This window comes from Heloderma suspectum, chromosome 7, assembly GCF_057233095.1.
Source record: "Heloderma suspectum isolate Gila_16-S chromosome 7, 16-S_ref, whole genome shotgun sequence".
NCBI lineage: Eukaryota > Metazoa > Chordata > Lepidosauria > Squamata > Helodermatidae > Heloderma > Heloderma suspectum.
The window spans coordinates 5,720,249-5,741,288 of NC_139464.1; the positions used below are offsets into that span (position 1 = coordinate 5,720,249).

Below are 21,040 nucleotides of genomic sequence, written 5' to 3' on the forward strand. Positions count from 1 at the left end.
GTTCGTATGCATCCCAATTCATACAAACCTGGCTGTCTCTGCCCAGGTCAGTTGGTGCAAACAGATCGCAGACACTAACAAACCTAGGAAGAACATTAAAAATGTTTCAGAAACATTTAAGAGCCAGTGTGGTAGGCAGATTCATGTGAACCTACATTGTCAGGGCAGGGATTTGAATCACTTTTCTTCCATGTTCGAAAAACATAAGCAAACTCATTTATTCAGCGGCAGAATCCTGCCTTGCATGAAGAAAGTCCCCAGGTTCAGCACTCCGCATCTCCAGTGACAGGAACCAGCCTGATAGTGGGGCTGGGAAAAGACTTAGGGGGCTTGAGAGTTGCCAGTCAAAGTAGACAATTTTGGCCTAGACAGGCCAATGATCTGGCTCAGTGTAAGGGAGCAACGTGTGTGTCTTCTGCTGCAAGTACATGTCTGAGGATGCTGCTGCATACAACTTTCACACATATTCCTACACCACAGGGATATCTATGTAGGAAAGCATGTGCTGATGGGGCCCCCAAGTTACTTTCTCAACCTCCATTTCTATCCACAAGTGTGAATAATGCATGGCTATTAAAAGTTATATAGCACTTGCTGTGTCAAGAGCTTCAGAATGAACCTTCATTCTAAAGAACGCCCCAGGCTTTACGCTTTCGCAAATGCAGTGCCTGGACATCCATGCCTCACACAAACATTTAAGTGGCCTCACACAGATGGTGAATAGAATGAAGATCCTCAGTTAGTTCTGCCATGATGGAAACTCTGGTCTGTATATGTGTGGATGGCCTTCCCCCATCAGGGGCCTTTCCTCTGGAGCTCACACGCCCTACTCTATAGCGTGGTGGAAGCCAATACAACAAGGCTGGAGCAACGGAACCCAGGAGCTCCTGCAGGCGGCCTTACTTCTGCTCAATGGGTTCAAGGAGCTCCAAGGCAGGCTTGATTTCCTTTTCTGGGTCGTTCGTCTCGACCGTGGTGCTTACAATGGCAATGTACTTCCCTTGTGCTGCCACATTGTGCGCGGATGAGATCATGCAGACGTAGATGTCTAGAAAAGACACAAAGTTGCAGGAGTGAGCAGCTCAAGTCAGAGACCATCACTTCTCCTTCCTCAGTTTAGGCTGAATTAAGATTTGAGCAGGAGTGGACATACTACAGCCCCAGCCTTGGAACAGATGGTGTTGCTGGGTGGATGGATGCTGGCAGGAGGCCCTGGCTCAAGTGATGGATGCAGCCAACGTGCCCACAGAATGCTGGGTCGATCTAGGAGTCTCTATTAGGGCAGGGGTAGGCAACGTGGCATCTTCTAGATGTTTTGGACTCTAACTCCCACAATCCCTGACCATTGGCTATGCTGGCTGGGGCTTATGGGAATGATAATCTAAAACATCTGCAGGGCATCAGGTTACCTATTCCTGCATTAGAGGATACTTCTGAGTACCAGCAAATGCCCTGAAATCTAAACCAGGCCCATTAAGAGCTCCACTTACATCCCCAAATCTGGACTGTTCTGAGGGACTTTATTCAGTAAAGCCTTGATGTGTACTACATCCAAGTACCAAAGTGGCATCCTAAGACATTATTGCTGTGACTCAAAAGAGCAAATCCAGAACCCAAGTGTGACTTGGAATCATGCTGCACAAAAACGAAACCAGCAATACATGGTTGCCCACTGCTTGGGAAGACACACAGGCTTAGGAGAATTTATTCCATCAATTTCTGCAAAATCCATTTGTTAGCCACCAAAGTGCCGCAAATCGAAAGGGATGTGGATGTGAACTTGGCTCCTCTATTGAATTAGGTACATCTCAACAGGTCTCAGCTGGCTGGTCACCGAAATGGCAAAAAGCGTACCTGGAAAGTTCAGTAAATCCCTCCAGGCACTATGCCGTCTCTGTCACTCAACACTAGAAGAGCTTCCACTCGCTCCCAGACTACCCTCCCATTTACAAGGCAAACACACCAGTGCAAATTCAGGTTTGGGTCACTCAACTGTGACATGAAACATCAGAAGAGCCTCGATGAGCATCGTTTAGGGTGCCATATGCCTCCAGAAAACTGATTGCTTTTCCAAATGTACCTGATTTCCTGTTAACCTGGTTCTGGGGAATGATGATCTGGCAGGAATTGGCATCGTTTGTGTTCTTGATCGGGTGGCTCAAGATACAGATGACCCGGATGACCTTACCGACCTTTTTCACTCGCTCGGGGACATAGCTGGGGTCACAGATGAGCTGCTTGCAGCGGGCAACCTGCGGGGAGGAGACACCATTTTAGAAAACCAGTGGCTTCCTCACCCAAGGCACCAGGGTTCTGCAGGAAGAATACGGAAAAGGGCCACGCGAACAAGCGGCCCATAGAGCTGGCTGCTCCCCTCTGGAAGCCACCTTGTGCACAGTCTGCTCAGTGTGTGCATCAGCCTGCCGCTGCCATTTCCAGCCTGCAGTGACACATCTAGCCTTCCCTTCTTCGAAACCTGGGGTCGCGAGTGCCCAGAGCCACTCAAGGCAGCTGCTTTCCGTGATATGGGCCTGTTGAACAATGAAGCAACACTTCCGCAAGAACAAGGGGCTGCAGCACTCACCACCACCGCTCATCTTCAGGATGGGCTGGAAAACCTCCTGTCTGAGACCCTGGCCAGACGCTGCCGGTCACAGCTGACAATTGTGTACTTGGTAGATCAAAGGTCTGAGTTGATACATAGCAGCTTCCTATATTTCTACGTCTAGAAACACCGGCCTGTTTCACTGGCATGCAAACCCTGCCCTTCTTTCCTTATACACATAGGAAACACATCCCATAGTCCTAACTGCCTCCCCCACTCCTCAACTACCTCACTCATTCCAAGCAATCTGCTAGGCTAGAGGGGTGTCCATCCTTTCTACTAATCCTCCAGACTGAGTACGGGAAGGAGGGCTCCGGAAGTGATGTGACAGGGCTCCCCGAGCCACCTTGACTCATCCACTGATGCGATCAGCAGCTTCAACTTGGTCAGGATGCAGCAAGAAATTTAGCACTATCAGGGCAAGAAGAAGCCAGAACCAGCATCTTTAGATACCAATAGTGAAGGGATATTTGTGTGTGGTGTGTGTGTGTGGGGGAGGACAGCTGCATGATGCCGCTTCTACCAGGGTCATTAAATAAGCTCTACAGATAAATTCCAGCCAAGTGGCTATATTAATCTGTTGCAGCATAAAGAAAAGCAGCGTTTCTTGACATCTGCAAAGCTGCTTCTAAGAATGGTGGAGCTATTAACTCAAAAGGAATCCAGAGAAAGGAGACCTGAACAGCTCTTATAGCCCAAAGGACTGGAAGGTGGCTTCCAGCCCTGTTTTTACATCCTTGCTTAGAGGAAGATTAATAGCAAATAGTTTTGAGCAGATGAAGAATGAAAGCATTACTGTACCTCCCCTTCAGATTTCACTCCAACCACTTTGCCATTTTCTATGACAATCTCTTCAATTGGTTTGTTCAGCATATAGGTGCCTCCATAGATAGCGCTTAACCTGTCAATGACGTACATATACAAAGACATCCAGTTGGTAAAGTGGGTTGATCACATGTTCTACTGGATGAGCCCCAGTGTTAACCGGTGGCCCATGCAACAACTCCGTTTCTTCCTAAAATTACTGCATTCCAGAGGTGGAACTTTCCATTCTATGACTACTCACACCCCCAAAGCTGGTGCCAGGCAAATGTTGAATGCACTGTGGTCAAAAGCCGAATCTGGCCAGATTCATTTAGTAGGAGTTAGCTCAGGGCCCATGCGTCAGTATTTCCATTGTTAGAGCATGAACAGTACATCTGAGGTATGAAACGCTTTCTGCAGAAGGTGCTGGAGAATATATTTTCTGGACTGCCTCAATGGAACTGCAAGGCTTTACCTGAGCAGTATGTTTGAACTAGACAAGTGAAGTGAGGCCTTCACTGGCATGCATCTCTGCTGGGAAGACGCTGTGCACACCTTTGAGTTTTACAAGGCCTTATTCTTCTCCGTGGGATGGACCTACTTTTATTTAAAGTTGTATCTTGTTTTCTCTGCATTCAAGGTGGTCATACCAAGGACTACCAACAACTCATTTCCCCGACCTAATCATTACAAGGCAGGTGGCTATGTGCTCATCCGGGTGAGGGGTTCCGGGAGTCTTCAGAAGGCAGCTCCACAATCCCCTACAAGGCAGGCAACTTGCTTCCATACGGGCCCCACAAACGCCAATTCCTCACCGAGGAAAATCATGGTAAGAGCACCCCCCCACACATGGCATACGCTCTGCTCTTCCAGCATCACATGTTTCCTCAGCCAGCTGGATGCGAACTTCCATAGGACTCGCATGGGGAAAACAAATGGAATTTAAGGCTGAACAAAAGGGAGGGGGCCCAACATCTACACAATATGAATAAGCAACTTATCGGAACGGCCAGCAAAAAAAGGTCCTCACCTTGCAAATCCCTGGGGCAGCTCTCCCAGGCCATAAAGAGGATACAGGTAGGGGCTTTTGCCATATCTAGCTAGAGACTCACTGTACAGTTTGATCCTGTTGATTGTTTCTTGACAAGGTTGGTCTAGGTAGCTGAGAGGGGGAGAGAATTTAGAGAAGCAAAGCGGCAGTGAGTGGCGGCTCTTCGTACACCTTGCTTTGTGCACTTCCAGTATTGACCCCCCCTTCCCTTAAATGCTTTCTCACTAATTCAGCCTTCTGTACAGAACAACATCACTGACGTTATGTGCTGTGCTTAAGACCAAAAGACCCCACTGATGTGTTTCCAAGATTCTTTCAGCAACCGCAGGGTTACGAAGTGGAACCTGGTGCTCTGGGTGACAAACTCTGCACAAGATGTGCAACTCTATGCTGCCCAAAAGCAATCTGAACATTTGCAGCCCTGCCCATAGCCTGACACCTAAGGACTTGCTTCCTTTGTCTAGAGACCTACCACCGACTTGCCTGAGCATTCCCCAGCACTTTGAGCGTATAATCTTCCACCACTCTCAGCACGCAGCAAGAGGCTCTCTTGAGCGTTCGGAAGCGCAGCCACTTACTCATCGGTCCTGTACAGTGCAAGGGCGTGGCCTGTGAAGTCTATGACATCCTGGCCCAGGTCGAACTTCTTGTACACGTCACGCATGGTGCTCTTCTTGGGATCGACCCCTTCAAAAGTGCGGGCGTCATTCTCATCGAAGTTGGCTACATACACCAAGAATTTTCTGAAGCGCCTTTTCTCAAACAAGCCCATCAGACCTACAAAGCCAGGAAACTATCAGATCACTGTACATATCTTTGCCCAACAGTTTCTGAAAGATGTTTGCATCATCAGGTACTTCTGGATCCAGAAAAAGAGGATTTTAGCACCTACCGGGGTTAAGTTACTGAACTTGAACAGGCAGCAACGATACTGGCTCAAGTTCAGATGAGCCAGTCTAAACCATAGTTTGGAGAATCATCTGAACTCAGCCTCTGCTGGCTCATGCCCAAGAGGCAAGGCTTAAAGAAAATAAAATACTGTAGCCAGTACAAGCTGACACACTTCAATACTGGCTGGGCTGAGCCAGCTATTTGGGAAAAATGAACTGGTCAATATGAAGAACAGAAGACAAGCCATACCAGATTTATGTTTTCACATGTATCAAATCCTGTGTGGACTACTTAACTAATTTCACTAAGTTGTGTGTGTGCTGCAAGCTGTTCTGGTGAAGAGAAAAATGACCAGAACTAGGCTTGTCAAACCTGAACTTTCCACCAGTTCGGTTTTTGAATGGCTACTCCTCAGAAAGCACCAATCAATTCTAGAGAGTGACCTGGTTTGCACATAATGCTAACCCATGCGTTGTTGGATTTGCACATCACGACAACCCAGAATTCAGCTGTGCTAACAAACATCTATAAGGACAGGTTGCTTACCTGTAACTGTAGTTCTTCAAGTGGTCATCTGTGCAGTCACACATATGGGTTCTGCACCTGTAAAGAGCCTCAACCCAAACTTTCTAGGGCTGAAACTTTTCAGCAGGAAGCCCGCCCTACCCCCTCTTGGCATGCCTAAAATGCAGCGCTCCAGCCTTTCCCCGCAGTTTATCTGAAGATGCCACAGTGTTGTCTCCAGACCAAGAGAAATGGTGAAAAGAAACCTAGAACACCTGTGGCGGGGTAGGAGGGTGGGTTGCATGACTGCACAGATGAGCACTCAAAAAACTACAGTTGCAGGTAAGCAACCTATCCTCCTTCATGGTCTCTGTGCGTCACACCTATAGGTGATTAACCAGATGACTTAGCTAGGAGAAGGGAACAGGTGGTCAAGACAATATTGATGAGAGTACTGCCAATCCAAAGAAAGCATATTTCCTCACCCAAACATAGAGGCGATAGCGTTTGACAAACATTATGGGCAGCCCTGCATACCTTGTGGAGAGGAATACCCCTGGAGAAGGCCAATGAGGATGGGACAGCTCAGGTGGAGTGAGCCCATGCCAACTGTGAAACTGGCAGCCAGGCCAGGGCATAGCAAAGTCTGACTGTTTTGGAAACCCGAGCAGATAATTGTTGCATTGAAACAGGAGCACCTTTATTCTTGCCCCCTTAACAAACCAAGAGTTTCAGTCTTCCAGAATAAAGAGGTTTGCTGAAGATAGAAGGCAAGAGCCCTGTGCACATCCAAGTATGAAGGGAAGATTCTAGCAGAGTGGATGGGTTTGGAAAGAAAACAGGAAGAGTGACATCCTGACTGAGATGGAGAGGGGACGCTACCTTAGACAGGAAGGCTGGATCCTGTCTCAGAATCACCTTATCCCTATGGGGGACTGTAAATAGGGAGTCAGATCAGACAGCTGCCAGTTCACCTGCTTGATGACCAGAGGTTATAGCAACAAGAAAAAGAACCTAGTAAGTAAGCAACCCAAGATCAGACATAGCCAGTGGTTCAAGAGGTTTGGAGACTAAGGCAATCAGGACCAGAGAGGCTCCAGGTGGGAAGTGGCCAGAAGACTGGAGGGTGTAGATTTTTCAATCCCATTGGAATTTTTTTTAGTCATTGGGCATGAAAAAAGTGTGTGTCCTTGAACCTGAGACTCGTATGCAGACACAGCTGCTAGGTACACCCAAGAGACAACAAAGCCAATCCACAATTGCAAAGCAACAGGAAAAGCTAGAAAAGATGACAAAGTGAACAAGATGCAGGATCAATCAAAGCAGCTTTGGCATATGGCTAGAAAGCTTTCCATTTTAAAATGCAAGACCTGTGAGTGCTGGGCTTCCATGTCACCTCTTTCAATGTCCAATGGCATGGGCGAGGAGGGCGAATCCACCAGTTAGCCAGAGGGTGGTGAGATCCAGATGCCGCATTCAGTGTCACCTTGAGTCCCCTTGACAGAGACAGTGTGGCAAATCATGGTTGCCTGGACCACCAAGGGATGGTTGGAATGATGTCCGTGTTGGCCTGTTTGATTTTTGCCAACACTTCCTTGTAGTTAAGAGGAATCAGAGAGAAAGCATACAGAAACGTTGCATTCTCTCTGTATAGAAGAGGTGGGAGTTCGCTCTGGTAGTGAAGATGTCTATGCAGGGAACACCCCAGTTTAAAGACACTTCGCAGTCTCTTTAGTGGTCCAATATCCACTCATGAGAAGTCCCTTCCATCTCGTTTAACACATCAGCCAACGTGTTCTGTCCCTGCCAGGTGGACAGCAAGCCAATCTATAGTCCATTTCCGAAGGTCCAAAACGTGCCAGCGAAAAGCACTCGACCAGGTACTCTTGTCTGTTTGTATACCAAACAGTGGCTGTATTGTCCACTGTCCAAAATTGGGTCGTGCAAACGGCAATGTCCTTGAACACAACTAGAGCCTTCTGGACCACCAGCAACTGGTGTGGTATTGGTTTCTTTCGAGAACCACCAGGCTAGCACCCAATATGGGCCACAGGGCCCACCCCCCCAACATAGAGGTGTCTGTAGTTACTATTTGGGACAGTTGTCTCTGTTGAAAGGAAACCCTCAGAGAAGATGAAATTACTGTCCACCACTGGAGAAAGTGATGGACTAAAGTGGGAAGTAGTAGGTGTTTCCAAAGTGAGTCCCATTTGGGATGGAAAGCAGTCAGGATCCATACCTGGTGCATCTGTATGTGTAACCTCACATGGGGGCGGGGTGTCACAAAGGTGGTCTCTGTCATAAGTCCAAGCAGGCGTTGAATGCAAGAAGCACAGACCAAACTCCGATTGATATTCATATGGATTAGACTCCAAATGTTGGCAGTTCAAGTAGTATGTTGTTTCTAGTTGTGGTCTGAGGGTCAGGCACCAAGAGACACTCTTGTGGATCTGTTGGTAGTTCCAGTGGATTCCTCTTGCTAGCCGTGGTTTGAGGGATTGGTGTAGAGACACAAGTAGCCATGGTCCGAGGGAGAGACATTGTTACATCTTGTACTGTGGTGATTGGAAGAGTTGGGGGCGGGGGGGGGGAGAGATGAACTTAATGATTGTCTGGAAGATGTTGGGCGGATACCTCTGGAGCCAGTGCAGTTGATACCGAGTTGATAAGGTCCCAAAAACAAAGGCTGGGACAGCATAGCTGTTGCAGTGCATTCTGCCCTCGCAGCTGATGGACTAAGCTCAGGTGATCTCCTCTACTCAGGCAAGTCTCCTTAGTTTTGAGGGTATGGTTCAAAATGCCACAGGTGCTCCCTGCAGAGATCTCGTGGGGAATCCCTTCTACCCACTCCATCTCAGGAACAAGAAGGTGAATGAAGGAATCGACCCCTATATGGTTCTCACCAAGGTGATCTCCATCCTCTCCTGTCTGTGTAGAAATAAATGATCAGAGGATCTGCAGTAATATGAGTTGGGTGAGCCTCTCCTGGACTCTGACAGTGAAATATCTTATCTCTCCCTCTGACGTGGACCCTGTAAGATGAACTTCATCCAAAACCATCGAGGATTTGCGTGATAGTCTTTGCACCATCTGAATGGGTAACAGTGGTGAGGGTGGTGAGAGTTATGGCTGATACCGTTGGATGTCTGCTCTATCATCCTGTATATCATCCTTGGTGTAGCAGGATGTGAATCTTCCTCTGGCAACTTTAACTTCTTTTTCTTCTGTTTGGGCTCTGCAGCCCAATCTGTAGGACGACATTTGCATTTGGCCTTCTTTGCAATGACTGGCCAGATGTCGGTGAATTCAGCCACTCGAGGGTCTGATTGAGCTGACACATCCAACTGTGCCACAGGAAGCCGTATTTGTGATGGGCCCAACAAAGATATTGCCAGAGATGCAACCAAAGGTGGGTTGGAACCAATGAGGACTGTTTTTAAGTCAGGGTTAAGGCTATCAATGAGGGATGGCTTTGAGCAGACTGAGGACGGACGGGACACTGACTGTTTTGCCAGGTCAGCTGCCTGGAGGGCTCATTCCCAAAGGACTGCACGAAAGTGAGAGGAATAATTTCATCATACCTGTTTGGTGAATCCTTAACAGTGCAAGCACAATTCTACCCAAGAGACAAATCTATGTAGTCGTCACCCAAATAGAAAAGACACAGTGTTTGCCAGTAGGTGATAATTTGTTCCCACGGCCCACACATTTATGGAAGGAGACCCAAAGGGCCATAGGCTGCTGAAGAACCACAAAGGCTGCAAACATGTTCATAAAATAAAAGGAAACATTTAAGAGTATAATGTAATACTAAAATAAAAGTAAAAAGAATAAAAAAAGATTACACAGTTCAATCGCTAATGAAATAATTCAGTAGAGAGAGCTCTCAACGCTGCTGCAATGGTTGAAGAGAAATTGAGGGGAAAGGTGGACGTACCACCCCTCAGGCCTGCGCAGAGGCGGGGGGGGGGGGGCTTCCTGCCTAAAAGCCTCAGCTCCAGAAAGTTCCGATGGAGGCTCTGCGCAGGCGCAGAACCCGTATGTGTGATGCACAGAGACCACGAAGAAGAACCTTTTATTACTATCTTATGGAATCACTAAGACACAAAGCAGCTATTGACACTGCATAGACAGCTTTAAGTATGACGAGAAATTCAAAGGATATGAAAGCCTATGAAAAGATATTTGCAAGAAGTGGAACACCTCTGATCACTTGGCGACAGATGGGGGTGGCAGTTTCCCTAGGGGCATCTCGCTAATCACTGCTGGGAGAGCAAGTGAGCACTGGACCTCTGGTCTCATCCTGGAGAGCAGTTCCTATCTTCTATGTTATTACAAGTGGCACAACTATAATTCAATATATGGCATGCTATGAAGCCTTCAGCTAGCCTGCACTGACATAAGCTTCTATGAGTCTGCCACACAAATTCATCCACATTCGATGAAGTCATACAAGCAGATTCAAATGCTGTAGAGTCAATTTAGCGTTTTTAAGTTGAATACAGAATCGGTCTTCTGGATTCATTTCAGTTTGACACCTGGAACACACACTGGTATGCATCCTTCAGCAAACATTCCCAGCTAAGTGTAAGGAAAGTCTAGTACAATAGTTTCTGTTTCCACGTAACACTGATGGGATAGAACACAAGTACAGAAAAAGCTCCATCTGCTTACTGGATGCCAGGGCTTCTGCCTCAGTTGAAGGAACTTTGTAAATCTTTCCTCCCTTGTAGACAAAGCTTCCTTCAATCACTTTGAAGTCCAGGTAGCGAGTGACTTCTGTGTACAGCAACATCTTGACCAGCTGGCCTGAAACCAAAATAAGCTGAGTGAGAGCAACTGGAGGCTAAATGCTTGAGGATACATGTCGGTTTAAGACTGAAAGGGGACTTACAAGCAGCTACAGACTCACTAGACCATGGGTGGAAGACCATTTGCCTCCAAGGGGCTAACGCAGCAGTGGGCAGCGAGTTGGGGACTGCCTGCTGCTGGGCAAGGGCTGAGCCAGCATCCCCTTCCGTGCTCCTGTGGCACAGCAAAGCCAAGCAGCCACACACTCATCACTCTGTACCGTCTTCTTTATCATAATCATGCTCCCGCAAGCCCAGCCCTCAGCTTTTCAGCAGGTGGGAGGAGCATGATTGCAGTGGGGAAGATGGCACATGGGAATTATCATTCATGGACACTCTTCTCCCCAAGAAAATCGCAGTTCCTCAAGCCCACTAAGCAGCTGAGTGGCAGGCTTGAAAGTGAGCAATGGAGGTAACAGCAAAGTTCAGCAGTAGCTTGGGTACCTGGACTGGTTGCACTGAAGGCCACCAAGGGTGGCTTGAGGCCTGCAGGTTGCCCATATGTGTACTAGAAGGTGAACAACTTTGGATGACTGGTCAGTCATATGTTCATCGTTCCAAGACGATGATTGCTTGAGGGGGCTCTTGAGTAGTTTTAGCACTGCTTATAAAAGTACATGCCTGATTTTTAAAAAAAATGTAAGAGGCACAAAATTGAAAATTCAACCGCATTGCTGGTAGTTACATTACACAGCATAAATCAAGTTCCCCGTGTGCTCTTATTCATATAAAACTCAGCCCATCCAAAGGCCCGGAAAGTGGCTTTTTTTAATCCTGCTAGTGCCAATTAGGAAAAAAAATAATAAAGGCTGCAGGCCATTTAGTAACCTTTGGTATTCATTGAGTGTCCTGGGCCAGGTGACCAACCGAGCACATCTTGTATTAAGCAATGGCAAGCCTCAGTCTTGCACTGCCTGGATCTGGACCAGAAGGCTTTCTGGGCTTTGGGCCAGGATCAAACATCTTTGGTGATGGGCAAGTCAAAAAGGGAGGCATGAAACACAGAACTTCCCACACAAATAAGCAACCGTTAGAATAAGGTTGTTGGAGCCCTTTGAAAGAGGCTGAAATTAAGCAGTTCTCTTTACAGCTATGGATTGCATGAGGGGATACTGCCATTTTAAGCAGATGCTATGCAAACACCCGAGCTATAGCAACTGATCCTTAGGATGACTAGCCTGGGATTAGCTCCTTCAAGTTAACTGGATCCCAGGACTGTTGAAAAAGTGAAAGGGACAAATGAAAATACAGGCACTCAAGTTTATACCAGGGGGGCAGGGGTGCTGTCCGTGTGGGTGCCAAAAAAAGACTGACATGCAGAGGAGCACAGGATCCCCAATCATTTGAGACATTAAGATACAGAAGAGGGAAACTGTACTGTTTTATTTCAGTCAGGAGAAGGCAGCCAAGGAAATTCCCACTCACCATTAGCCATAAGGAATTTGGGAATCAGGTCCACATTCCAGTCTCTTCCTCGGCCCATCGACTCTGGTGGAGATCCTGGCAGGCTAAACCTTTTGTACAACTTTAAGAACAAGAAGTCATGCAATTAGGAGTGTGCTATGCTTACAGTAAGGGAGCAAGGACATTCAATAGTGAGAACTAGGGCTGTTCAAACTGCTTCAACTAGGGATGTACGGACTGTGTAAAATCACCCCATCTGTGTTTCGCGGATTGTCAGGTGCCTTTTGTTCTGTCGTCCGCCCACAGATGTATGCAATTTTTTTTTGTCGTGAGGAAAAGTACGCAAGTAATTATGTAAGTATTTACACAAGTATTTACATAATTTACTTTAGTACATAATTTAGCATATTGTCCCCCATTCCATTCAACATTTCCTCAGAAGAAGCGTGCATGTTTTCCTATGAATTTATATGCATAAATTTTGGGAAAGTGAAAAAATTATCCGGAAGTCCACGGACTCCAAATGGGCTGAGGGAGTCGCTCCGCAGCGGATTCCACAGGTCAGATTCTTAGAAATCCGAGCTCATTTAAGTCAGCCTCAGATTTCTCCAGCATCCCTAGCTTCAACCCAAGGTATTGTTAAAAACCCTGGAGAAAAACCAGGAAGTCTAAAGGGAAGGGGGATGTATTTATTTATCTTCCACCTTTTCAACCAAAAAAGGGCTTACGGTGACCCCATACAAGGGGTCCCAAGTTTAGCATAGCTCCTAGGTCCTGCTCTCTCCACCCAAGTTCTGCATACCAACCCTCCATTACTAGTACCAGATGCCACCTTGGGAATCTGTCAAAGAGCCTGGTATGAATCCATTAAACAGAATAAAATAAAAAATTAGGAAGTCCGCAAATAAAAGCTGATTGCAGAGCACATAGCTGATTGCAAATCTAGCCCCAAAATTTGGATTTGACATAGTGACATGGTTCACATGTCACAGCAGCAATTCCTCGGTTGTTTAACCCAGAAATTGCCAGGAATGAGCACCGTACCCACCACTTCCAAGTTTAATCAACAACCAAGGAACTCATCTGGGCTGTTCACTGAAATTGGAAGTGGCTTGTGCACGGCACTCAACCATGGCAATTTGGGTTAAGCAACCCAGGAATTGCTGCCATGGTGTGCAAACCAGCTCAGTGTAAGCACTAAACAAGCAGCTGATATCACAGCCCTCTTGTGTAGATTTCTCTTTCACCTCACCCTGTAGACGAGCCTTCCCCAAACTGTTTCCCTCCAGATGTGTTGGGCTCCAACTCCCAGTGCTGGGAATTTTAGTTCCACACATCTGGAGGGAACCAGGTCAGGTAAGGCTGTGTTACACCTTTCAAAATGAGAGAAAAATGACTCTGATGGATCTGTTTGTAACAGCCAGAAACAGTTTCATCCCACCAATTAAGCTAGACTGGCACTGAGAAAATCTGCCTATTTAGGATGCTGAAGGCTTAAAGAAAAATAAACCTTTCAGCAGCCATTTCGCAGTATTACATACAGATTGATAATACATCTATTACATACAGCTTGAGTAACCTGGCATTAGCTACAGTTATGGGGGCCATGCGTTCCAAGAGCTTTCCACAAATCCCACATGTAATCAAACTAGGTAACTGAGTTAAATACTACTTTGTGGTTCTAAAATGTACAATGCACCATCCTGACCTAAGTGCTGCATACAAAACAGACAATGATTACGGAGTGAACAAAAATAAGACTTGGCAGATATCTATGGGGATGTGAAGGAGAGCTGGGACTGAAGCAAAGTCCGAGAGGCAACCTGGAAAAATCTACTCTCGCTGACATGGGTAGGACAGTGCCAAGGCTTCACACAGATGCATCCTGTTGTTGCGAAATGCAAACCCCACTATTACTTTATAACTGGCAGAATGTACCTGGACAAGGAGGCTCCATTCCAGTCTGAACATAATGAGAATTGTTCATTACAAGTATTCAGAAACCACACCTCAATTTTCTAACTTCCACAATACCTTCTCAGTAATTTTTTTCGTCTCCTGCACCTAGTCTCCTCCATCATGCCATTTCCCCTAAATCACTTGTTAGAAGCATGTCCTTGGCATGGCCTTTTCCAAATAACTAGTCTGGCCAGGAACACATTCTGTTTATATGTTACTGCAAACCTTCTTCCTCAACTAATCCCTAGATGGAAAAATCCCAAAGTCAATCTTACTCCAAATGGCACCTTTTATCGTTCTAATCAAAGATCAGATGAGCCACTAGGAGTGGAGACACAGCCACTGACCTGGTCCAGACATCACAAGAACTTAAAAACAAGAGTTTTTAAAATCCTGGGTTCTTGTGAGAGAAGCAGGAAGAAGCAAGCAAACCTGTTCTCACTGCTCAAGTGCTCCCGCTGAAGCTGGGTGGAGATAAACAACCCAGAGACATCCTATCCCGGGTTGTTAAGCATGTCTGAACACAGAACTCTGGGTTGATGGGAGAGAGACTGTAACCCAAGAACAAACTACGGGTTGTTTAGCTCAGTGGGAGTGATTGTGCAACAGTGAGTCAGCTTGCTCCCGCTCATTCATGACTACCCAGGGTTTAGACAAACTTTCATAACTGGGCCACTGTCATAACCTGGGATAAAAAGAGCTTCAAGCTACTGAAATTTTTGAAATATTTTCTCCCAAGAACCCTCACCAAGACACTGCAATCTTGCTAGCCTCTGTTGTCCCAAATCCCACCACCACTTGCTGGCCACTCTTACATACAACAGTCCCAAGCCACACAGACTAAAAACAGATATGTCCTTCTTGCTAAATGCAATTGCATCCTGCACTAGTCCATTAGCCAGATGGAATTCTTTTCTACCGTCTTGTAATATTTTGCCTGGATTTTCTGTTTTTACCAAGTTTTTGTTGGCCACGGGGAGATCTGGCTGCTCTGAGCCACACCCCACTGACATCATCACCAATTTTGCCTTTCACTGTGCATGGAGCTTTGTGCCTCTCTCAGCACATAGAAAGGGATTCAGCCGGCACTGGAAGGAGTGGCTCCTCCCAGCACCAGCCAAGTCCCTGGTTCCACATCCCCCGGTTATCTCCAATTTGTTACCGGAGGTAACAGTAGGGCACCGCTCCCCATTGGGAGGCGGAGTGGCATAGTAAGGGGAATTCTAACAGTGGAGATTCCTGGACAAATCCAAGGGGGCTCTGCAGGCCAGAGGATCCCCATCTCTGCTTGAGTCTTCATGCCCTACCATAACTAAGCTTAAAGTACATGGAATGGAAACAATGCATGTTCTTCCCTGTTTCCCCCCTTCTTCACCTCCTTCCCCTTCCTCTGTCTCCCCAGTATTGAATTATAAATTGTAAGCACTCTGGATAGGGACCTGTCCTCTTGTACACTGTACAGTTCACACACACTGATGCACTATAACATTTATGCAGGACACATCTTCTCACAAGGGTGAAGTACTTGGCAAATTGTTCTGCAAGTAAACCGAGTTTATATTAATCCTCATTTACCCACGTTCATCTTCTTCCTCATCTTGTAGTTGCCTCCCATATTTAGTTTTAAATGGTAAGCTCCTTGGGGCAGGCATAGTAAAGCAGCTGCCCACACACAATGCGTTATGCAACTACTTTCTATATCCAACGGAGAAGTGCAAAAAAACTGATTATTCACAAGGCCTGAAGGTACTCACATCTTCCAGGGGTGTAATGGATGCACTTTCACCTCCATAGTAAGCATTGCGATCCATGTGAAGGACCTTCTTCCCATTCACTGACATAATGCCAGAGAGAATACATTCCTGCATGAGAAAGATAACACAGCATTAAACCAAGAAAGCCCCTTACTCTATTCAAAATGTGCAAGAGCTTTGAATGAGACAGAGGAAATACACCTTGTGCTGACTGAAACCAAGACAGTGGTAGCTAGAAGAGGCATCTTGTATGCCACACCTAGCACCTGCACCAATTTACTGCAACAGAAAATGGACGCAAGAACATGAGCATTAGGAAAATGCCAGATGTTACTTATTAACTTCCTGTAGCAAGCCTGTGTCAAGTTGGTATCCTGCAACAGGCATACCAACATACAGAAATGGCATACAGAGCCAGTTAAAAGACGAAAAGCTCTGAACTCCCAGATCTATAGCCAACAAAAAGCTGCAGTAGTAGGCAAATGTGTTGCAGAGTGTAGAAATGGATTCACTTAGGCAGGTCCAGAGCTACCTTGAATTGTTTTAACACCCGATGCGAAAGCTACTGCAACTGATAAGATATGTGTTGACTGTCCAATCCATCGGCCAAGCTGGGAGAACAGTTTTGCCTTACATTGACTAGTAATGTACTGTTTTGAATGAACATTTCCACTGAGAAAAACATTTCCAAGACAGACATGCTCAACTATTACATATCAAATTCCAGTATTCTGAAACACCAGCCTGCCTCCCCGCCCCAAACAAGGGAGGATTCCAGGGGTGTGGCTCCATGGTGGGTAGGCGAAGTGAATCTGCCACATACCCAGCCACTTCCACTTCCTTTAGCAACTGAAATCTGCAAGTTCAACTTTGGCTTTCCCCAGCCTTCATGCAGAACCTAAAGCAGAAAGCCTGGTTGATCACACCAAGGAAAGAAGCTAGAGAGCATAAAGCCAAATCTGCATGCACTGCTGAAAGGCAAACGACACATGAACATCCGTGTTTCTGGATTCTTATATTGCTCTAAGAGTGTTGCCTGCCCAGATTTCATAAGAATGTGCTGCCACAGGATATTGTGGAGCTATGAGGGGGCTGTTTGTGGGTTGACATAATCATTATTATTGACAAGTCTACCTGCAACTCCTTTTCTTCCCTTACTCTGGAAGGACGAGCCTAGAACCTGGACTGTATCACCCACAGCCAGAAGAGACTGCCCTCCAGACTAACATATCCCTAATTATAGCAAGCCTTTGCATATTTAATTGTAAGTTGTTTGGGGAGGCAACTTAGCTGAAAAGTACGGTACTATATATCCACACAAAACCCAGTGCCTTCCAGTTTCTTTGAAAGCCAAATATATCTGATGCAAACGAATGCAGGATTGACAGCATATCTGGCTTTATTCTGACCTCTGCATCTAGTCCTGGCCTGAAGCTCCTTTTAGTGTTAACTGAAAAATTTAAGCCTATGAGCAACCTGGACTGATCATCCTCTCACCTCTATCAAAAATTTTTCAAGGCAGCACACCAAAGGTTAAATATGGCAGAGTCATTCAGCGCTGTTGGTTAACAGCAGACAAGTAAGTTCCTGCCTACATGTTCTTGGTTGGTTCAGTGCCCGGTCTCATAAACTTGAAAATCTAGATTTAATCAAGAATCAACTGTTGGTTGTCCCAAACATAACTACAGCTTAATGTAGTGCCTCAATTTCTACCATTTGAACCCTTCTGGATGACAGGAAGCAAATCAGCTTCAAGAGTCCCACCAGACTAAGTAATGAACACTTGGAAGTAACTTGTGTTGGACCAAAAGCAGCTTGTGACCAACACATAGGCTTAAAGTTTCCAGTTAAAAGTAGAATTGTTTTTGGAATTAGGCCAGGAAGATTTAAGCCACCCCTTGTGCAATCAAAGCCTAGAGCTGCCTACATATTTCTAGCTCTGCAGAGTTAAATATTCTAATGAATTGTACTAGACAACTTACTTATATCTATGAAATGTTATGATATCATAGTCCTCCAGTATTACAAGTCTAACACACTACAGCTTGGTCATAAGAAACCAACAAAAATCATCACTAGAAGATGATTGAGCAAGACATGTCAGTAGCTGTCAAGAAGTATCCACAAATTCTCCTGTCCTCTTCTGCCAGAGAAGACCTAGTTCAAGTTCCATTTGTTCATGCTCTGATTTGTAAGCCAGTGAATTTATGTCTAGGACAGTTTTAATGAGAAAGTGTTGGATCCATCAGCTAATGTTAAAGCATCCCCCAGATCAAGACCATTAGATAAAACACAGCATTGTTGTTAAACCACTAGAAGATGTCTTGCTTGAACGTCAGAGAAGTAGCTTGCCAGTGTGACAAAAACGTTTATGGAGGTGGAAGAAAAGACTGACTGGTAAATTGTTGAACTGTAATAAGGGATTAATGTCTTAGGAACCCTCCTCCCAATCCAACGTATATGGAAATGTAGTTAGTTTTCTGCTGTTCTGGGTAAGTAACAGCGTAACTGTTATGGCACAAAAATAGTCAGGCCAGCAGAATGCCATATGCAACTTAAATTCATTTTATTTATAAATATTGGGAAAATGGGTTTGACAGCCTTTTTCTGCAGTAAGAAATCACTTAACTACATCTTAAGAGCATCTGGCCAGCATGTAACTTGCTGCCATTTAGATTTTGAATAACGTGGTGTCCAATAGGCAGAGAGATCAAAGAAAAGACACTTGTGATTACATTACGTTATTTGCAAATTGACAACTTTCCCCCCATTCTAGCTAGCAGGGTCAGTTATGTTGATGTTTATTATTTATATGATTTTGTAGCGCTCCTTTTTACTGAGAAAATGGTGCTCAAGGTGGCTAACCATCATAAGAACTAAAAGAATTTTAAAAAACTTGGTTAAAATAATAAAATGAATATCCCAAAACACAGTTAAAACAAACAATAACAAAATTAAAATAGCACCCAAGAGGGTCTTTAGCTGAGCTGCTAAACAGGCCAGAGGGTCCCCCCAAAAGTGAGCCCACTACAAAAAGCAGGTGCAAAGTTGGGGGGAGGGAGTCTGACTTGAATCATGCTTCAGCTCCATCCAGAATAAGCAATATGTGATATAAACTATCTCAGACAGTACATACAGGGATTCAGTGGGACGTGGGCACCACTGTACCAGCCACCAAAGACTAGCTTGCATCCAGCAAAAAACCTTGACCATGTTGTGGTCTTATAACTCCATCCCACTTTGGGCATAAGACTGCCCACATAGTAATGCAGGTACAGTCAAAGCTACTCTGATTTAGTAGCAGTTGTAGCTTTTTCTTGAGGATCCTCCCTCCTATGAGTTCCCTTGCACCTCAAAAGGTTGATACTTGGGCTATTGTGAGCAGGAACCAAATACTCCAGGGATGCACATGTTTAGATCCGTTCCATAATACATGTGATTTCTTAATATGCACTTATGCTTAACTGGGCAGGTGTATGAATACCTTGTCATTGTTGAAACCACTCTACAGAACAGTAACACATATGAAACTGTAGGTCACTAGCCAAAATGGGGATCTGAAAGGCAGGCATGCATCTACACAGACGTTTCGCCAAGAAATCACGATGAGTACTGTAGTAATTTGTTCTACCCTTATATTTTGTAAAGAGTGATTTATAAGTTGTATCTAGGACTGGTAGTCTAGAGTTTAATATGCTTTACCAGGTTCTCACATCTTTACTCACAAGAGCAAGCATGCCGACGTCCTCTAGCAAGTGTGACAATATCCAGATCTCCTCACGAACTAAAATGAGCTCCTTCCCTTCAAAGTAATTCTCCAAACCTCTAAACTGGCAAGTCAGTTTAATCTGTACTGCATTTTATGCAACATTACTGTTGTTGAAGTCTCCACCCATTTTAGCCATCAAGTATAGCGCAGGCTGCTGTTTGAAGGACATGGTAGTCAAACTCTGCAGGAAGAGCATTGCAGTCAGTCACTTTCTCTAGCACACAAGAATAAGCATTCCAGCATAACTCACTCGTGAACAAGGTCATCTTATTTCAGTCTTTAAAACAGAAATCCAAGCATGATTAATGCCTGGACATCTAGCATCACTCAAAGCCACTCTTACTGGGCTACAAAGATGTTACCCCAGCTTAATAATTCACACTCCTTCTGTCAAGCAAGGATTCCTGAACAGAACTTCTGAACCCCCAGCAACAATGCATTTCCACTTTCAATACCAGCAACAATTCCTTTTTAGTGCAGCAGAAATCCCACTCTTATTTCTTCCTTCAGTTGTTTTCAATGTAGCCAAGTCTAAAATGGTTGAGAACATATGCAACTCTGAGAATCTTTACGTTCCTATAAAGAGACCAAGTTGGCGCTCCAAATCAAATGCAGACTTAACATGCTATTCCAGATGGAATTGGCAAGGAGGAACTAGGCACTGATTGCAGACCACTATTAGAATCATAGAATAGTAGGGTTGGAAGGGGCCTACAAGGCCATCGAGTCCAACCCCCTGTTCAATGCAGGAAACCAAGTCAGGGCATCCCTGACAGATGGCTGTCCAGCCTCATCTTGAATGCCTCCAGTGTGGGAGAGCCCACCACCTCCCTAGGTAATTGGGTGATGTAATTAATTACATAACCCGCTTCCATAACCATCAAGTTTGAAGTTGAGATGACATCTGGTCCAATTACATCCCTATCTGAACCGAGCGACACAGAGTTCAAACTTACTCTTATGTGTGCATAGGTTTCAAATCCCAATACAAGGACTTCAGCCTGGATTCAAGTTTGAGATCACCAATGGTCTCACTGGATAACTGTGTGCCAATAATCTGCCCCCTCCCCAATCTGTTCAAGCATTCTTAAGAACTAAGTTATGAATAGTGTAAATAAAATGAATTGGAAGAGCATCAACAGACAAGAATAAAGATGTAATAAAAGTTCTCTGCACCGAAGTGAGTAGAAAGGCCTTTTAACTGAGGTGCAGGGAATAGTTACATTTCACAAAAATCAGATTTCATAGCCTTCTGTTCAAAATGCTATGTGCTGAAGAAGAACTAAACTTAGATCATGCAAAGACTTTCGTTGTTACCCTTTTGGGGCAGGGGAGGGGGAATCTACCAGCTCAGTTCTTTAGAAAGTTGCCCAGTTTACAGACAAAGCCAACAGACCTTGTACTTTAAAACTCCAAGGAGTGTCAGCTGAGAACTCCAATGTGTATTAT

General features: G+C 45.3%; 1 protein-coding gene across 1 annotated transcript in view; it reads right to left on the reverse strand.

The window, feature by feature from the left end:
• Positions 1-21,040, reverse strand: part of GDI2 (GDP dissociation inhibitor 2) — a 35,745-nt gene that overhangs the window by 1,104 nt on the left and 13,601 nt on the right. The window contains exons 2-10 of the mRNA XM_084809006.1: positions 15,823-15,930; positions 12,131-12,230; positions 10,530-10,664; positions 5,039-5,237; positions 4,440-4,571; positions 3,407-3,506; positions 2,081-2,252; positions 904-1,048; positions 29-83 (exon numbers count right to left, since the gene is read on the reverse strand). Of these exons, the coding sequence (XP_084665132.1) occupies positions 29-83; positions 904-1,048; positions 2,081-2,252; positions 3,407-3,506; positions 4,440-4,571; positions 5,039-5,237; positions 10,530-10,664; positions 12,131-12,230; positions 15,823-15,930 (1,146 nt within the window). The remainder of the gene's footprint in view (positions 1-28; positions 84-903; positions 1,049-2,080; positions 2,253-3,406; positions 3,507-4,439; positions 4,572-5,038; positions 5,238-10,529; positions 10,665-12,130; positions 12,231-15,822; positions 15,931-21,040) is intronic.